Genomic DNA, 17,984 nt, shown 5'->3' on the forward strand with positions numbered 1-17,984 from the left:
ATACAGCCTGAACCACAATCTAACACTCCCAACAGGTTCAGGATAAACAGTGGGGGAACCGAGCTGACCAGGAGTTACATGAGAGGAGTGACAAAGGAAATGACTCAGACAGAGGGAGGGAGAGATGAAGAGGAAAGGAGAGATGTCGATGGAGAGACGGAGGGAGAGACAGAGGGAAGATGAGATGCAGAGAGGGAGGAAAAGGAAGATGAGGAGACACAGAAGGAAGGAAAGGAAGAAGAGGGATATAGAAAATAAGAAGATGACGACCAACAACAGGAGGACATCCAATCTGAGGTGGAGCCAGGGTCAGAGGAGCAAGAGGAGGAATCCAGCAGAGCCACACACACAACAGCCAGACTGACGGTCAGAGGTCTCCACCAACTCCTCAGAGAATGGACTAAGATGGAGCGTCCAGAGAGAGAGTAGGTGAAAGAACCTAACGTATCCCAAACAAACACCTCCATTCTAAATTCCATGAGTAGGAGATGCACTGCAATACTTAATGCAGCTGGTGGCCACACCAGATACTGACTGTTACTTTTGATTTTGACCCCCCCTTTGTTCAGGGATACATTATTCAATTTCTGTTAGTCACATGTCTGTGGAACTTGTTCAGTTTATGTCTCAGGTGTTGAATCTTGTTATGTTCATACAAATATTTACAAACGTTAAGTTTGCTGAAAATTAACGCAGTTGACAGTGAGAGGACGTTTCTTTTTTTGCTGAGTTTATGTTTTGAGGAAAATATTTCACATTGTCAATGTTTTGGTGTGCATGCCATATAGGCCTGTGGATGAATGGCTATAGGCTGGTGAATTAAAATCTCTCTTACACTCAATGGACAGGAAAACAATTAAATTAACTATAGTTATTAATTTACCTTTGAATATGACAGTATTGCCAAGTTGTGTTACATTATAGCAGAGATTCTATCAGTTCTAAACTATATATATGGAATTCTGTGCGTTGCAGCCAATTATACACACAGGGAGGCGCCAAAGACCAGGTATGGGCACGACTACAGGAAGGAATATTTCAGAACTGGTTAGAAAAAATTGCTTATTAAAGTTATTATAACATATATAAATAATGCAATGTGTTTGTTATAAAATATTATTTAGTTGCAGCTATTAAAACGTAATTTACAAGTCAAATGGAACGTTATTTTATTTTCCACCAAGAGGTGATGAATAGGGAGGAACTAAACCACATTTTACTTTCACTTTCACAGCCTTAGGAAATAAAATATCAGAAGTAGGCTAGACTATGAACCACACATTGTTTTGGCATATCTAATTTGAATTTACTTTTACTTATTATCTCAACAAACAAACGAATTAGCAAATATGCCCAAACTAACGCTCATCGGATTGTACTTTTGGATTTGTCTTGCGCAAAAGGTGGTTTCCGGAGGTAAGTTGAACCGATTGGCAAGGCCGAACGTAGTTTTTGGCCTACTTAATATTTGTAATGTTACTTGTGTGCTATAGTGTGCTTCCTGTATAGCCTACAATATTATCACATAATGTTTGACTATCATGAACAATAGGTGTATGATATGTTACAATGTGCCTTATGAACACAATGTGCGTTGCAACTTCAAGAACACGCGAAGCCGCCCAAGTGTTATTCACGTCAATGAAAAAACATGGCAATCTGAAACAAGAAGCTTTTATAGCGACATTAGCCTAAACACGCTCTTCATAGTGATTTTCAACATGGAAAGTCTGAATGGTTTTAAACGAAGTCTATGTGGGTTTCGATAAGAAATAAGGACCGCACCCTTATTATTTTTACACACACACACATGCGCGCGCACACACACAATTTAGGAAGTGATCTAATATTAAGTCTTGGGCTGCATTCCAAACACTTGTATACACTTGCAGGGCAAGGGAGGAAGGAATGATTTTTAAATGGACTGCACTTGCCTGGAAATTCGTCACTCATTCATCCCGGATGATTGTGTTTTCAGCCATTGGTAGCTTGTGGGTGCTTTATATGCGCTAAAGTCAATTATGATTGCATGTCTACTTATATGAACTCTATCATTATTAATATACTCCACCTGTATGATAGCTAGCAAATTAATAAGCTAACTAATGTAAGCCTGCCTAGCTAGAACTTCTGAAGGAAAATGTTTTATTTCTACAATTTCCAAAAGCTAACCAAACAAAAACTTCATTACTTTTACGAGACATGTTTAGGCTGTCATGTGCATTAGTAGCACAATTTCAAACCTTTAAACATTAGTTTTTACTTACACTTGTATGTTGACTTATCCATATTGACATTGAGGTTTTAATTTTCGGCTGACTTTTCTTAGTGGATGTACAATCATTGCGAATTGAAGTATGGGGCGTTTCAGGCCCTGACGTGAACATAATTGTACACTCGCAAACTCAATCAAAAACGAGGGTCGAGAGGCTTACATTGCAAACTTCCCTTGTTTGGCTAATCATTTGGACCGATGTCCAAGATGTTGACAGGGATTCCTCCAAGGGCATAAGGCGAGGTTAAGTGGACGAGGGTGTGTCTTTTATGAGTTTGAAACGCAGCCCTGGCCTAACCAAGGCGTAAACCAACAGAAGGGTCTGCGTGATCATGGCAGGGGCGGTGATATGGACCGGCCTTAGGGGGGCTACCATACCTTCTTGCCCCTCCAAATAAAATATTTAAATATGTGTTATTTATTTGACTGAGATGCACGCCGACAGAAAGAGCCAGCAATCTCAGATAAAGCATCCGAGCAAGCGAAACGTCTCCCCTCTGTCTCAGTATTTGTAGACAATGTATCTGATGCTATGTGGACCAAAAAAGAGTATGGCATGTTTCAGCAGCGAGGAAGAGGCGAAGTGAGAGGGCTCACTCTCGCCAAAATCAGTCCAGAATAATCCCTATGGGCATAATATGCAGACATAACCTTGTTGTCTGCCTTCCTGCCTTTGGGACAATGACTCCCATCATTAGCACGGAGACATGAGTATCTATCTCATCATTATATAAAGTTAGGATGCTGGCTTCCCCTAAAGTAAATTGATGATTGTTTTGCCAAAATTATATAATTACTTATATAATTACTCCTGCCTAAATGAAAACATTCAAAAAAGACTATACCAGAGAGCATGACTTAGCCACAGAGAATCATTAAAATACTTCACCAGAGAGCATGACTTAGCCACAGAGGATCATTAAAATACTTCACCAGAGAGCATGACTTAGCCACAGAGGATCATTAAAATACTTCACCAGAGAGCTTGACTTAGCCACAGAGGATCATTAAAATACTTCACCAGAGAGCATGACTTAGCCACAGAGGATCATTAAAATACTTCACCAGAGAGCTTGACTTAGCCACAGAGGATCATTAGCTTCTTAAAAAAAATCTACTCACTAGTGCATAGGCCTTTGTCTTTCCCACGATTTGGGCAGCGGGTGTGCAATATGTCTAGCTGACTGAGTTTTGGCCATCAATAAGAATTTGTTCTTAACTGATTTGCCTAGTTAAATAAAGGTTAAATAAATAAATATATATATATATATAAGAATCTAAAATATTTGTGAAAATAATGTGTCTTGAGTATAATTTTTTATGTTGCAAGAAGAACAAGAAGAAGGGGAGGGGCGTGTTTCTCTCCAGAATGCATGCACTCAGCTCTCCAGAATTTAATCCGCAGTCTCCCGCCAATCCTTGCCTATTCATTGTTTCATTGTGTGAATTGTTTGCCGTTTGATTGTTTATTTTTTATCAATTCCTCATTACATGTCACAAGTAGGCCTAGTAAATGTTAATCCCTCTTCATTTGCTGCAAAACCTGGACCCATACAAATCAGCTGGGCTTGACAATCTAGACCCTCTATTTCTGAAACTATCCGGCGCCATTGTCGCAACCCCTATTACCAGCCTGTTCAACCTCTCTTTCATATCGTCTGAGATCCCCAAGGATTGGAAAGCTGCTGCGGTCATCCCCCTCTTCAAATGGGGAGACACCCTGGACCCAAACTGTTACAGACCTATATCCATCCTGCCCTGCATGTCTAAGGTCTTCGAAAACCAAGTTAATAAACAGATCACTGACCATCTCGAATCCCACCGTACCTTCTCCGCTGTGCAATCCGGTTTCCGAGCCGGTCACAGGTGCACCTCAGCCACGCTCAATGTACTAAATTATATCATAACTGCCATCGATAAAGACAGTACTGTGCAGCCGTCTTCATCGACCTGGCCAAGGCTTTCGACTCTGTCAATCACCATATTCTTATCGGCAGACTCAGTAGCCTCGGTTTTCTGATGACTGCCTTGCCTGGTTCACCAACTACTTTGCAGACAGAGTTCAGTGTGTCAAATCGGAGGGCATGTTGTCCAGTCCTCTGGCAGTCTCTATGGGGGTACCACAGGGTTCAATTCTCGGGCCGACTCTTTTCTCTGTATATATCAATGATGTTGCTCTTGCTGTGGGCGATTCCCTGATCCACCTCTACGCAGACGACACCATTCTGTATACTTCTGGCCCTTCCTTGGACACTGTGCTATCTAACCTCCAAACGAGCTTCAATGCCATACAGCACTCCTTCCCTGGTCTCCAACTGCTCTTAAACGCTATTAAAACCAAATGCATGCTTTTCAACCGGTCGCCGCCCGCCCGACTAGCATCACCACCCTGGACGTTTCCGACCTAGAATATGTGGACATCTATAAATACCTAGGTGTCTGGCTAGACTGTAAACTCTCCTTCCAGACTCCTATTAAACATCTCCAATCCAAAATCAAATCAAGAATCAGCTTTCTATTTCTCAACAAAGCCTCCTTCACTCACACCGCCAAATTTACCCCAGCCTACTGCTGCATTGGCCTATAGACTATCTCTGAGTTCTTTGCGCTAATTTCCTTAGCCGCCAATGGACCACAGTGTATCAATGTGTCCATATGGCAGAGGCTGGTGCTCTCACCTTAAACCAGGTGTACACTACACGATTTTGGCCATGATTTAGCTGTCCCAGACCCAGTTTTTGAGATTGGGGACAAAATCCCATATCGTTGCCTACTCGGGGCGCACAGCCATCGCCGACGCTTGTTTAATGTGAGTAGGTCAAATACGCAATCTGAAGGCTACGGATCTCGTCTTTGAGCAGTACCAGACATCCTAATATTTTCAAACATGTTTGATTTTATCCGCACACAATATACAGTGCTATTGTAGTGTGAGATGTGCAACAACAAGTTTCGAGAACAATGATCAGCAATAGCCAATGAGAGCTCGGCAGAGAAGAAGTCAGTGGGATGACGTTGCTTCGCATCACCCAAAATATGTAGATCTCGAGCAGGAGAAATGACTAGTCTACTAATAGTATGCGTTTGTAATTGCCTTTAACCAAAGCCAACGTGTCAAATCGTTACAGCTCTGAAGTTCACAAGCAATGTTATTCAATTCAAAATGTTGGCTAGATATTTGAACTCTATGTGGCAAGTGTTTATGAAGCTGCTTTTGAGACACAGCTCGTAGCTAAGTAAATCTAATCACATCATTGTTTTCACGAGACAGCATGGTATCGAGAATCCTCACGACAAAGTGAAGAATCTTGTAGTGTGTGAACTCCGTCTGTGCCACATCGTTTAGTGCGAGCACCACAACGTTGGCTACATCAAAAAATGAATGGAAATTACAGTCGTTTAATGTGAGAGGCTCAGCGTTGTTAGGATTTTGAAAGTCGTGTAGTGTTCACCCAGCTTTAGTAGAATTTTAACTTTGATATTTTTATAATTAACCATGTGCCAATGATTTTGAGAAACGTAAACGTTATTATTGAAATGTCACTGTTCCACGAAAATGCGCATATAAAAATAATCATAACCTTCATGCAGATCGGTAGAAAAGGTACGATACTTTGTAAGCTTCCCCAAACTTCAATCTCACGAGCTGCCTATGGTCTTTACTATAACACCAATAAAAACACATTTGTGAACGCGCAAGCCGTGCCCACCTATGGATATCAAAGGCCCATTCAACTGATTAGTTCTACACACACGCTCCCTCAACGTTATCAGCACAGAGAAACCACACGTGCTCATTGCTCACTTGGAGCACTTCAAATAAAAGACAATACAAAAATGGACAACTCCTAAATGATGGTTAGGAAATAAACCAGAACTTGTTTCTCACAAGTGAAGCAGGTTGTGACCTCTGCAAACAACGTTTCCACTCCGAGAATGAAAACAGTAAATGACTGTAATGCACGCATTAAAATTAATAAATGTAACCAAATGACGGGGATTAACGGTACATTTACTAGGCCTACTGGTTACATCTGTAATAGGGAATTGATAGAAATAAACAATCAAAGGGCAAACAATTCACACATTGAAACAATGAATGTGCAATAATTGGCGGGAGACTGCGAAGGACATTCTGGAGAGCTGAGTGCATGCATTCTGGAGAAACACGCCGATATCTATACCACACACCCCTCACCTTATTCTTATCTCAATATTTTAAATGATACTCAAGCCACACTATCTTCACACATTTTAGATGCTTTTCACTGACAGCTACAACTAAATAATCAGCTAGGCCTATTGCCACGCGCTGAGCAAATTGCTGTATTCCCAAATAGGCATAGACATGTGCACTTGTGATTTGCAACAGTCCACAGCTATTTTTTTAAAGAAGCTAATGATCCGTTGTGGCTAAGTCAAGCTCTCTGGTAAAGTATTTTTAATGATTTTATTTAGACAGGAGTAATTATATAATTTAGGCAAAACATCCATTTACTTTAGGGGAAGGCTGCATACGAACAGTCCGCTGTGCACCCGCCAATTTTCCTTTCTAATTCGCAAGTGGCTGAAACCACAGATCTGTATATAATGACGAGATGCGAGTAGTTGTCCCAAAGGCGGGAATGCAGGCGACAAGTTTATGTCCCATGGAAACGTGTTGGGTTTATTCAGGACAGATTTTGGTGAGAGTGAGTCCTCTCGTTTAGCCTAATCCTCTTTGTTGAAACTAGCGAGCGAAACGGCGCCCCTCGGTTTTACTATATGTAGCCCAGGTATCTGATGCTGTCTGGCCAGAAAAAAATATAACATGCCATACTCCTTTTGTCCGGACAGCATCAGATATCTGGGCTACATATACTACATCTCGGTGCTAGAGGCGTCACTACAGACACTCTGGTGCAGCGGTCTAAGACACTACATCTCAGTGCTAGAGGCGTCACTACAGACACTCTGGTGCAGCGGTCTAAGATACTACATCTCAGTGCTAGAGGCGTCACTACAGACACTCTGGTGCAGCGGTCTAAGACACTACATCTCAGTGCTAGAGGCGTCACTACAGACACTCTGGTGCAGCGGTCTAAGACACTACATCTCAGTGCTAGAGGCGTCACTACAGACACTCTGGTGCAGCGGTCTAAGATACTACATCTCAGTGCTAGAGGCGTCACTACAGACTCTCTGGTTCGAATCCAGGCTATATCACAACCGGCTGTGATTGGGAGTCCCATAGGGCGGAGCACAATTGGCCCAGTGTCGTCCGGTGTAGGCCGTCATTGTAAATAAGAATTTGTTCTTTACTGGCTTGCCTAGTTAAATAAAGGTTAAATACAAAAATAAAACAATTACTGTACACGATTATATGGTCTGTGGTCCCACTATGACTCAGGAAACCATGCTGTTTTTAGGGTACAGATGAAATAAGCAGGGGTGCAACTTTCACTGGGGAAAGGGGTCATGTCCCCCCCACATTCTGAAATGACATTTTAGCCCCGCAAAGGGTGCTTTAGAACCATGCGGACACCTCAGAGCGTGGCTGGATTTAGGACACCACAGAGCGGGCTTACAGGCTGTGTGAAGGCAAAGATTCTGAAAGGCTGGCTGGACCAGCATGGGAAAGTTGAGCATAGTTCAGTGTGAATGTGTTGCCCTCTTTCACCAAGTTGTAAAAGCAAGCAAGCTACCTCAAAAAATGGCCCCAAACCCAACAGTCCCACAAAGTTACCGGCATAAGGCTTGATTTTCTCTGGAGGCCAGGAAGGAGCTGGTACGATGTACATTACTTGCGGTTTTAGATTTTAGTGATGTTACATATATGCAGGCCTCAACCACTACCCTGAGAGCACTTGATTCAGTGTATCATGCAGCCCTCAGGTTCATTACAAATCAAAAAAGTCTAACACATCATTGTGATCTCTACAGCGCTGTTGGCTGGTCGTCATTGACCTTGCGTAGGCTTAAACACTGGTATACACTGATTTATAAGGCCATATTGGGTAAAATGCCATTTTATCTCTGCTCTTTTTTAATCAGGTCGGTAAATAAATATAAATTATGGTCCCATTCTCATTTGCTTTTAACAATAACAAGAATTAGAACAGGTCATGGTAGAATAGTTTTAGTTACTCAGCTCTGTGGTCAAGATTCTCTGGTCTGATGAAATCAAGAATGAACTATTTGACCTGAATGCCAAGCGTCACATCTGGAGGAAACCTGACACCATCTCTACAGTGAAGCATTGTAGTGGTAGCATCATGCTGGGGGGATGTTTTTCAGCGGCAGGGTCAGGGAGACTCGTCAGGATCGAGGGAAAGATGAAGGGAGCGAGGTATAGAGAGATCCTTGATGAAAATCTGCTCCAGTGCGCTCAGGACCTCAGACTGGGGTGAAGGTTCACCTTCCAACAGGACAACTACCTTAATCACACAGCCAAGACAATGCAGGAGTCTCTGAATGTCCTTGAGTGGCCCAGCCAGAACCTGGACTTGAACCTGATCGAACATCTCGAGACCTGAAAATAGCTGTGCAGCGATGCTCCCCATACCACCTGACAGAGCTTGGATCTTCAGAGAAGAATGGGAGAAACTCCCCAAATACAGGTGTGCCAAGCTTGTAGCGTCATACCCAAGAAGAATCGAGGCTGTAATCGCTGCCAAAGGTGCTTCAACAAAGTACTTAGTAAAGGGTGTGAATACTTATGTAAATGTTATATTTCAGTTTTTTACTTTTAATAAATTCGCAAAATATTTGAAAAACCTGTTTTTGCTTTGTCATTATGGGGTATTATGTGTAGATTGATGAAGAAAAAAAATATTTAAACCCTTTTAGAATATGGCTGTAACGCAACAAAATGGGGAAAAAGTCAAGGGGTCTGAATACTTGAAGAATACATAGGATAGAATAGTAAATGTACAGCAATAGTTGAATAGGATGGCCTTAACTAGAATACAGTATATACATATGAAGTGGGTTAAACAGTATGTAAACATTACTAAAGTGACCAGTGTTCCATCCATGTCTATGTTGTACCTTGGCTGCAGAGGGAACGAGAGGGCCGACCTTGACCAGGCCATGAATCTGTACAGGAAAGCACATTAAGCTATAGATGGATGGATGGATAGACCGTATGTGTTATTTTTGGTCTGTTTTTTGTTTCCAAAATGTTCCCTTGTGAACAAAGAAAATGAAATGTAGGAACTGGGAAGGAACTTGTGTTTGGAGAGAGTTGAGTAATTGACTAGACTGGTGGGGGTCGGGCTGGTGGGGGTCAAGAGTTGTTCATTTGTTAGGCTGTTGGTTAAAGGTGCAACACAATATTTATTATTGAATTACCTTTGATCAAGTTTAGTGTCACGCCCTGACCTTAGTTATCTCTGTTTTCGTTATTATTTTGGTTAGGTCAGGGTGTGACGAGGGTGGGTATGCTTGTTTTGTCTTGTCTAGGGGTTTTGTATATCTAGGAGGTTTTGTAAGTGTAGGTATATGTATGTCTATGGTGGCCTGAATTGGTTCCCAATCAGAGGCAGCTGTTTATCGTTGTCTCTGATTGGGGATCCTATTTAGGTTGCCATTTTCCCTTTTGGTTTCGTGGGTTTTTGTCTATGTGTAGTTGCCTGTCAGCACTCGTTTAGTATAGCGTTTGGTTTGTTCAGTGTTCTTTCTTTAATAAAATAAGTATGTACGCTCTCCTCCATACAACGAACGTGACATTTAGTCTTATGAATCACTTAAACATATTTAATATTGATTTCTTACCTAGCTTGATGATTGTGGGCATCTGTGCTTACTTTTTTTTGTTCTAAATAGAGACAGCATAGTGGATTGGGTAAAAATTGGCTTTAGCTGCCCCAACAAATGTTGGGACCCCCAGACGCCCAACTAAGTTATTTCCCACCAACTTCTAAAAACAAAGTGGTGCCCCTGGAAATAAGTTATGATGAACTTCCCAGGGTGGTGAAAGTGCACGCAATCTTAATGCTCCTTTCCAATAAATATTGAGGGTCTTATTCTTGTGACATGATTATCGATACTTGACTGCCGTAATAATGTCATCATGTAGACTAGCCTACCAGCACAGCACTGTATCTGAGAGCTGTTGGCTAGAACCCACGTGCCAAGACCAGAGTAGGCAATTTTGTTTTTGTTACAAAACTATCAATAGAGTTGAAAATACGCTGGAAACATATTGAACTTTAGATTTTTATTCCCGTACATGAAAATGTAAGCGAAAAAGTACATTTAGTGTGATTTTGATTAGGATCCCCATTAGCCGACGCCAATGGTGACATTACAGACAAAATACTTTACAATTGACATACATTTAAAAACATTAACATGTAGTGTGTGTGCATCTATCAGTTCCACATACATATCAGTACATACACACAACAAGTAGGTCAGGAGAGGCGTTGTGCCATGAGGTGTAGATTTATTTGTTTTTTTTAAACCAGGTTTGCTGTTCACTTGCCCTATATAAGATGAAAGGGAGTTCCATACACTCATGTGCACTACATCATCACACACAGCCTTTTATCCTCAAAAAGTCAGTTTGATGGAAACATCTCTCTGGTGGGAGAATTTGCATATTGTTTTATGCAGATTTAGAATAATAGCATGAAACTCTGTTGCAGATTGGATGGAGACCTAGCTAGTGATATAATAGTGGACAGGGTGTAGACAAAGTCTTTAATCTGTAGTGTAGTCTAGATACATTTCTGCTCCAGTGGTGGTGGTGAGGGGGGACATACTAATCAAAGTGGGCTGTCTACATAGACCAGATACACCCAACAAGCAGAATTCTAGACATAAACAGTAAAGGTTGATAATAATGACAGTTTAATGCCAATAGGGTTAGGACTACGTATTTATACCCTAATGTGTTACCCTGGACACATTGATACTCTGATACATGTATGAAATGTCTGCTTTTCCAGAGGATCTTTATCATAAAGTGGAAGGTGAGCTGGTGTTGAAACCAGACAAGTCCACAGTGCCTGACTCCATCACAAGCATCCTATGGAAGCATGGGAAGAACAAGGTGGCAGAGTGGGACAAAGATTTTGGTGGTATTCTGGAAATCTATGCTGGCTTCAAAGGCCGCACAACCCTGGACCAGACTACTGGAGAGCTGAGAATCAGTGGATTGAACAAAACAGACAGTGGAGTTTATTCTGTGGAGTTCAACAGCAAACTGCTTGAGAAGACATATACACTGTCTGTTATCAGTAAGTGTGTGTGTGTGTGTGTGTGTGTGTGTGTGTGTGTGTGTGTGTGTGTGTGTGTGTGTGTGTGTGTGTGTGTGTGTGTGTGTGTGTGTGTGTGTGTGTGTGTGTGTGTGTGTGTGTGTGTGTGTGTGTGTGTGTGTGGTTGTGTAGAAACAGCAGGTGATGTATTGTAGTGCCTCACAAGTATTTCCCCAAATGATTCCTGTTTCTTTCCTCTATTTACAGAGGCAGTCCCCAAACCCATCATCACTTCTTCCTGTAACGCCAACCTAACCTCCTGCACTCTGACCTGTGAGGGCAACACCACTGATGCTGAACCCGTGACCTACAGCTGGAAAGTGGGAGAGGGGGCGTGGGAGGTCGGAGGAAAACTGTTTAATGTCTTTAAGAGCGACACTGGCAAATCAACCAATGGTTACAAGTACATCTGCAAGCTGAAGAACGCTGTTAGTGGGGAAGTCAGTGAGCCAGTTGGAGAGGTGTTTGGTCCAGGTGAGTGGACACTCATAAGTGTGTTACAGTCTTATGTATTGATACTGCTAGTGTTGTAGGACATTTTGAATGCTGGACTATGTTGGATACCTGATCAACTCCTGTCAAAGTATCAATACAAAATGTGTTTTCATTTCAGAGCCTTCCAATACCAGTGCTATTGTTGGTGGTGTTATTGGTACCGTATTAGCTCTTGTTGCCATCGTCATAACAGGTAAGAACAGTACTTTTATAGTAACAGAGGACTGCACATGTACATAGTTCTGAAGCACAGATTGACACAACAGCAGCAACAACAGTGAGCTATACCCCCTGAAGGGGATACCTGTTCTACCTGTATTTACAGTACTGTTCAGGCTACTGTTACAGTCAAGTCAAGGGGTTAGATGCACCACCTTGTCACGCTGACCTTAGAGATCCCTGTTTATTCTCTATATTTTGGTTAGGTCAGGGTGTGATTAGGGTGGGTACTCTAGTTTTTGTATATCTGTGTTTTCTTTTTCTTTGTTGGCCTAGTATGGTTCCCAATCAGAGGCAGCTGTCTATCGTTGTCTCTGATTGGGGATCATATTTAGGCAGCCTTTTTTCCCACCTTCTGTTGTGGGATCTTGTCTATGTTTGGTTGCATGTATTTTGCACGACAAAGCTTTTTGTTCGTTGTATTGTTTATAGTTTTTTTTGCTGGTTCACATTTTTAATAAATATGATGAACCCAAATCACGCTGCGCCTTGGTCTACCCTTAACGATGAACATTACAGAAGATCCCACCACCAACGGACTAAGCAGCGTGGTCAGGAGGACTGGACCTGGGAGGAAATCCTGGAGGGAGCAGGACCCTAGACAAGGGCCGGGGAGTATCGCTGTCCGAAGGAGCAGATGGAGGCAGCGAAAGCGGAACTGCCACGATACGAGGAGTTAAATCAACAAAGCAAGCACGAGAGGCAGCCCCAAAAAACATTTTTTGGGGGGGGCACACGGGGAGATTGGAGGAGTCAGGGTTCAGACCTGAGCCAACTCCCCGTGCTTATCGTGGGGAGCGAGTGACCGGTCAAGCACCGTGTTATCCGGTTCTACGCACCATGCCTTCAGTGCGCATCCACAGCCCGGTGCGCTCTGTGCAGGCTCCCCGCAGTTGCCGTGCTAGAGTGGGCATTCAGCCAGGACGGATTGTGCCGGCTCAGCGCTCCTGGCCTCCGGTGCGTCTCTTCAGTCCAGGATATCCTGCGCCACCTCTACGCACGGTATCCCCAGTTCGCCAGCACAACCCAGTGCGGCCTGTGCCAGCTCCCCGCACTTGCCGTTCTACAGGGGGGATTCAGCCAGGACGCGTTGTGCCAGCTCTGCGCTCCAGAGCGCCTCCACGGCCCAGTATATCCTGCGCCAGCTCTGCGTACTATGCCTCCAGTGCGCCTGCATAGCCCAGTGCGTCCCGTGCCAGCTCTCCACACTCACCAAGCTAAAGTGGGTATCCAGCCAGGATGTGTTGTGGCAGCTCCCCCCACCAGGCTTCCAGTATGTCTCCTCAGTCCGGTGAGACCTGTTCCGGCTCCACGTACGAAGCCTCCAGTGATGATCCATGGCACGAAGCCTCCAGTGATTATCCATGGCCCGGAGCCTGTAGTGGTGATCCATGGCACGAAGCCTCCAGTGATAATCCATGGCCCGGAGCCTCCGGCGAGGAGCCACGGTCCAGTTCCTCCGGCAACGATTCACGGTCCGGAGTCTCCGGCGACGATCCACGGTCCGGTTCCGCAGAAGCGGAGGGATCAGCGTAGGGAGCGGGGGCTACGTGCCGAACCGGAGCCGCCACCGTGAGTAGATGCCCACCCGGACCCTCCCCTATAGGTTCAGGTTTGCAGCCGGAGTCCGCACCTTTGGGGAGGGGGGGTACTGTCACGCCCTGACCTTAGAGATCCCTGTTTATTCTCTATATTTTGGTTAGGTCAGGGTGTGATTAGGGTGGGTACTCTAGTTTTTGTATATCTATGTTTTCTTTTTCTTTGTTGGCCTAGTATGGTTCCCAATCAGAGGCAGCTGTCTATCGTTGTCTCTGATTGGAGATCATACTTAGGCAGCCTTTTTCCCACCTTCTGTTGTGGGATCTTGTCTTTGTTTGGTTGCATGTATTTTGCACGACAAAGCTTTTCGTTCGTTGTATTGTTTATTGTTTTTTTTGCTGGTTCACATTTTTAATAAATATGATGAACCCAAATCACGCTGCGCCTTGTTCTACCCTTAACGATGAACGTTACACACGTGCTGTAGGGCACAGTCTTCATAATGTGTCACACACAGGGAGGCACCAAATTGGATTGTGCACAATATGGATTAGTCTAGTCTGAATTAATCAGCAAAAAGGATGGTAAATACTCTGTGTCAACCTAAAAATATGTTTAGTTTACAATGGATATTAAATGTGAAATTGCTGGCTAGGATATTTTACCTTTGTCATAGGCTACATCCATCCTATTTTTTTCAATCGAATGGCTCAACTGGCAAGTTTTAGTTTCACTTTTACAGAAAGCTCATGTCTGCTACATAGGCTGAAGACATAGCCACAGTCAAAATACTATACAACTGTTAGTTACAAGCCAACTAGAAAAGTACTTCAAAGAAAAGGCTCCCAGTGCCTCTGAAGATGTGGGCCATGAAACCACGGAAAGCCATTCATTTCCAATGGAAGAGAAGCGACGTGGCAGGGGACAGTTTGGCGATGCGAGCATGGGTGAGGGTCGGGAACAGGGTGTGACCAAAGTCAGGGAAAGCTGAACTTTATGCAAATACTTACCGCCATCGCGGCGGGCTTGAAGTACATAAATAACAACATACATCAATAAAACATCATGTTAGGAAACTGCTAATAATAAGCCATGGGTAGAATCTGAATTGTTTACTCTTCGTGTCCTCGCTTCCTTCTCAAAACCCATTGGAGGAGAAGGTCAGAGGGGCGGGATCTCTGGCTGTCTCATAAATTGGGTTTTGAGAAGTAGTAGGGAGGAGAGAGGACGCAAGGAGTATGTCACTGAGATTCTTCCCTAGTTGCACAAGTATGCTACGTTTTCCATACAATATCGACCACACCCTTTAACTTTAATGTGACTGTTTATGAGGCCTATCTACAGGTCTATAAAAAGTTGGTTCATTTTGGCTGTGTGTGTGTGGCATTACCATTTAAGAAAGTAGACTAAAATGCAACATCTGTTTAGAGTAGTGGATGGCATCGGTGAGCAGCAGCCAGCATGGTGCCTCTTCTGTCACTTTTAGAAAGCAGAGAACAGAGAATACCAGTTTGTTTTGCCGGTCAGTAGTGTAGGCCGGTCACCGATCGCTTTGACTCTTATGTCAGGATTTGAACTCGTCCTTGTAATCCGTGTTGTAATCTGATAGCCAGGGAATTGAGAGGTGGGGGAGTCCTCCTTTTTGGTGACCAATGGAAACCAAAAGCTATTTTATTTATATTAAAATATAGGTTGTGATAGCTGTAGCCTAATTGGTATCTTCATTCATTCGGCCCAGGAGGCTAGTGCCGTTTTGGTTTCATGTATTAATTTGAAAATAAACACAACTGAAACAACTTCCCCAAAATACATGTCCTGTTTGTTTTATAAAGCTAGGCTACTTATGGTTTTTAGTCTGTTTGTGTGCTCTCCTCCTGTGTCGTTGAAGACACTAATGACTTCCCACCAACATTGTCTCGTGCTCTTCCCACTTTCTACAAAGACCATTGGTGGGGAGTCATTATAGAGCTACACTGTATGCGCCGTTCCACAAGGGTGACTATAGTCTAGGGGGTCGGCAACCTTTTTCATCTGGAGAGCCAATTTACAATTATTCCTACCATTTCTAAAGTTCTGCGTGTCAGTTATGCTTTTCATATATGCATTGTAGGCTACCTAACCATGCTCCGAAAATGTCTAACTGCCCACAAACTGAAGAATTTTATAGCTGTCTACTAGACAGAGGTGCTGTCCAATCAGCACCACGCCACAAAACTCCACTATGCCTACCTGTACCGAGGAGCTGTCCATTCAGCGGTGCTGAATCACAGACGCAGCCTTACATGCTGACTAGACTGGGCACGCAAGTGCGCCATCGCGCGCATGTTGATTTTGTCCATCCATACTAGACGCAATCAGAACACGCAGGTTGAAATATCAGAACGAACTCTGAACCAACTATATTAATTTGGGAGCAGGTTGAAACATTCATGGCCATTTAGCTTGCTGTTGCTAGCTAATTTGTCCTGGGATATAAACATTGGGTTGTACGGTTTCCTGAAATGCACAATGTCCTTTTTTCTGGATCTTTGTAGAATTTTTACCCATTTTGAGTCATACAAAATCACGTGTTTTCTACTCTGCCAATTAATCCACAGATAAAAGGGGAAGCCTAGTTAGTTAGTTTCTAGTAATTATTTGTATACCTTTTGTTTCTAGTAATCTCTCGTTCAGTCGTCTTCTTCTTCTTCGGACTTTATATGGCAGTTGGCAATCAACTTTAAGGTGCATTACCACCACCAACTGGACTGGAGTGTGGACCTCAGTTCATCTTTCAATCACCCACGTGGGTATATGCTCCTAAAAAACAATGAGGAGATGGAAGAGGCGCCCGGCTATTTTAGCGCCCGGCTACGCAGACACTCATTGACGTGCGCAATCATTTTGGATGAAATCATCGAAAAACATGTACAGTGCATTCGGAAAGTATTCAGACGCCTTTTTCCACATTTTGTTGCGTTACAGCCTTATTCTAAAATGTATTAAGTACTTTTTTTGCCTCATCAATCCACACACAATAACCCGTATTGACAAAGCAAAAACAGGTTTTTAATATTTTTGTTAATTTATAAAACATTTAAAACGGAAATATTAAATTTACGTAACTTTTCAGACCCATTACTCAGTACTTTGTTGAAGCATCTTCAGCAGTGATTATAGCCTTGAGTCTTCTTGGGTATGACGCTACAAGCTTGGCACACCTGTATTTGAGGAGTTTCTACCATTCTTCGCTATAGATCCTCAAGCTCTGACAGCTTGGATGGGAAGCGTCGCTGCACAGCTATCGATCCTGACTAGTCTCCCTGCCTTTTCACATTGAAAAACATACCCACAGTATGATGCTGCCATCACCATGCTTCACCGTAGGGATGGTGCCAGGTTTCCTCCAGACGCAACGCTTGGCATTCAGGCAAAACAGTTAAATCTTGGTTTCATCAGACCAGAGAATCTTGTTTCTCATGGTCTGAGAGTCTTTAGGTGCCTTTTGTTAAACTCCAAGTGGGCTGTCATGTGCCTTTTACTGAGGAGTGGCTTCTGTCTGGCCACTCTACCATAAATGCCTGATTGATGGAGTGCTGATGAGATGGTTGTCCTTCTGGAAGGTTCTCCCATCTCCACAGAGGAACTCTGGAGCTCTGTCAGAGTGATCATTGGGTTCTTGGTCACCTCCCTGACCAAGGCCCTTCTCCCCCGATTGCTCAGTTTGGCCGGGCAGCCAGCCCTAGGAAGTCTTGGTGGTTCCAAACTTGTTCCATTTAAGAATGATGGAGGCCACTGTGTTCTTGGGGACCTTCAATGCTGAAGAAATGTTTTGGTACCCTTCCGCAGTTCTGTGGCTCGACATAATCCTGTCTCTGAGCTCTATGGACAATTCCTTCAACCTCATGGCTTGGTTTTTTCTCTGATACGCACTGTCAACTGTGGGACCGTATATAGACAGGTGTGTGCCTTCCCAAATCATGTCCAATCAATTGAATTTAGCACAGGTGGACAGCAATCAAGTTGTAGAAACATCTCAAGGATGATCAATGGGAACAGGATGCACCTGAGCTCAATTTCGAGTCTCATAGCAAAGGGTCTGAATACTTATGTAAATAAGGTATTTCTGTTTTTTATTTTATTATATATTTGAAAACATTTCTAAACCTGTTTTCGCTGTTTTATTATGGGGTATTGTGTGTAGATTGATGAGGACATTTTTTTATTTTATCAAT

The 17,984-nt window shown here is 43.2% G+C and overlaps 1 protein-coding gene across 1 annotated transcript in view; it reads left to right on the forward strand.

Annotated features, from left to right (window-relative positions):
• The first annotated feature begins 1,182 nt into the window (after nucleotides 1-1,182).
• The window catches only part of LOC129840333 (uncharacterized), a 104,874-nt gene continuing 88,072 nt past the window's right edge, over nucleotides 1,183-17,984 (forward strand). Inside the window, exons 1-3 of the mRNA XM_055908132.1 lie at nucleotides 1,183-1,416; nucleotides 11,209-11,499; nucleotides 11,725-11,991. Coding sequence (XP_055764107.1) covers nucleotides 1,350-1,416; nucleotides 11,209-11,499; nucleotides 11,725-11,991 — 625 coding nt within the window. The 5' untranslated portion in view covers nucleotides 1,183-1,349. The remainder of the gene's footprint in view (nucleotides 1,417-11,208; nucleotides 11,500-11,724; nucleotides 11,992-17,984) is intronic.

The sequence above is a fragment of the Salvelinus fontinalis genome, chromosome 41 (genome assembly GCF_029448725.1).
Source record: "Salvelinus fontinalis isolate EN_2023a chromosome 41, ASM2944872v1, whole genome shotgun sequence".
Lineage (NCBI taxonomy): Eukaryota > Metazoa > Chordata > Actinopteri > Salmoniformes > Salmonidae > Salvelinus > Salvelinus fontinalis.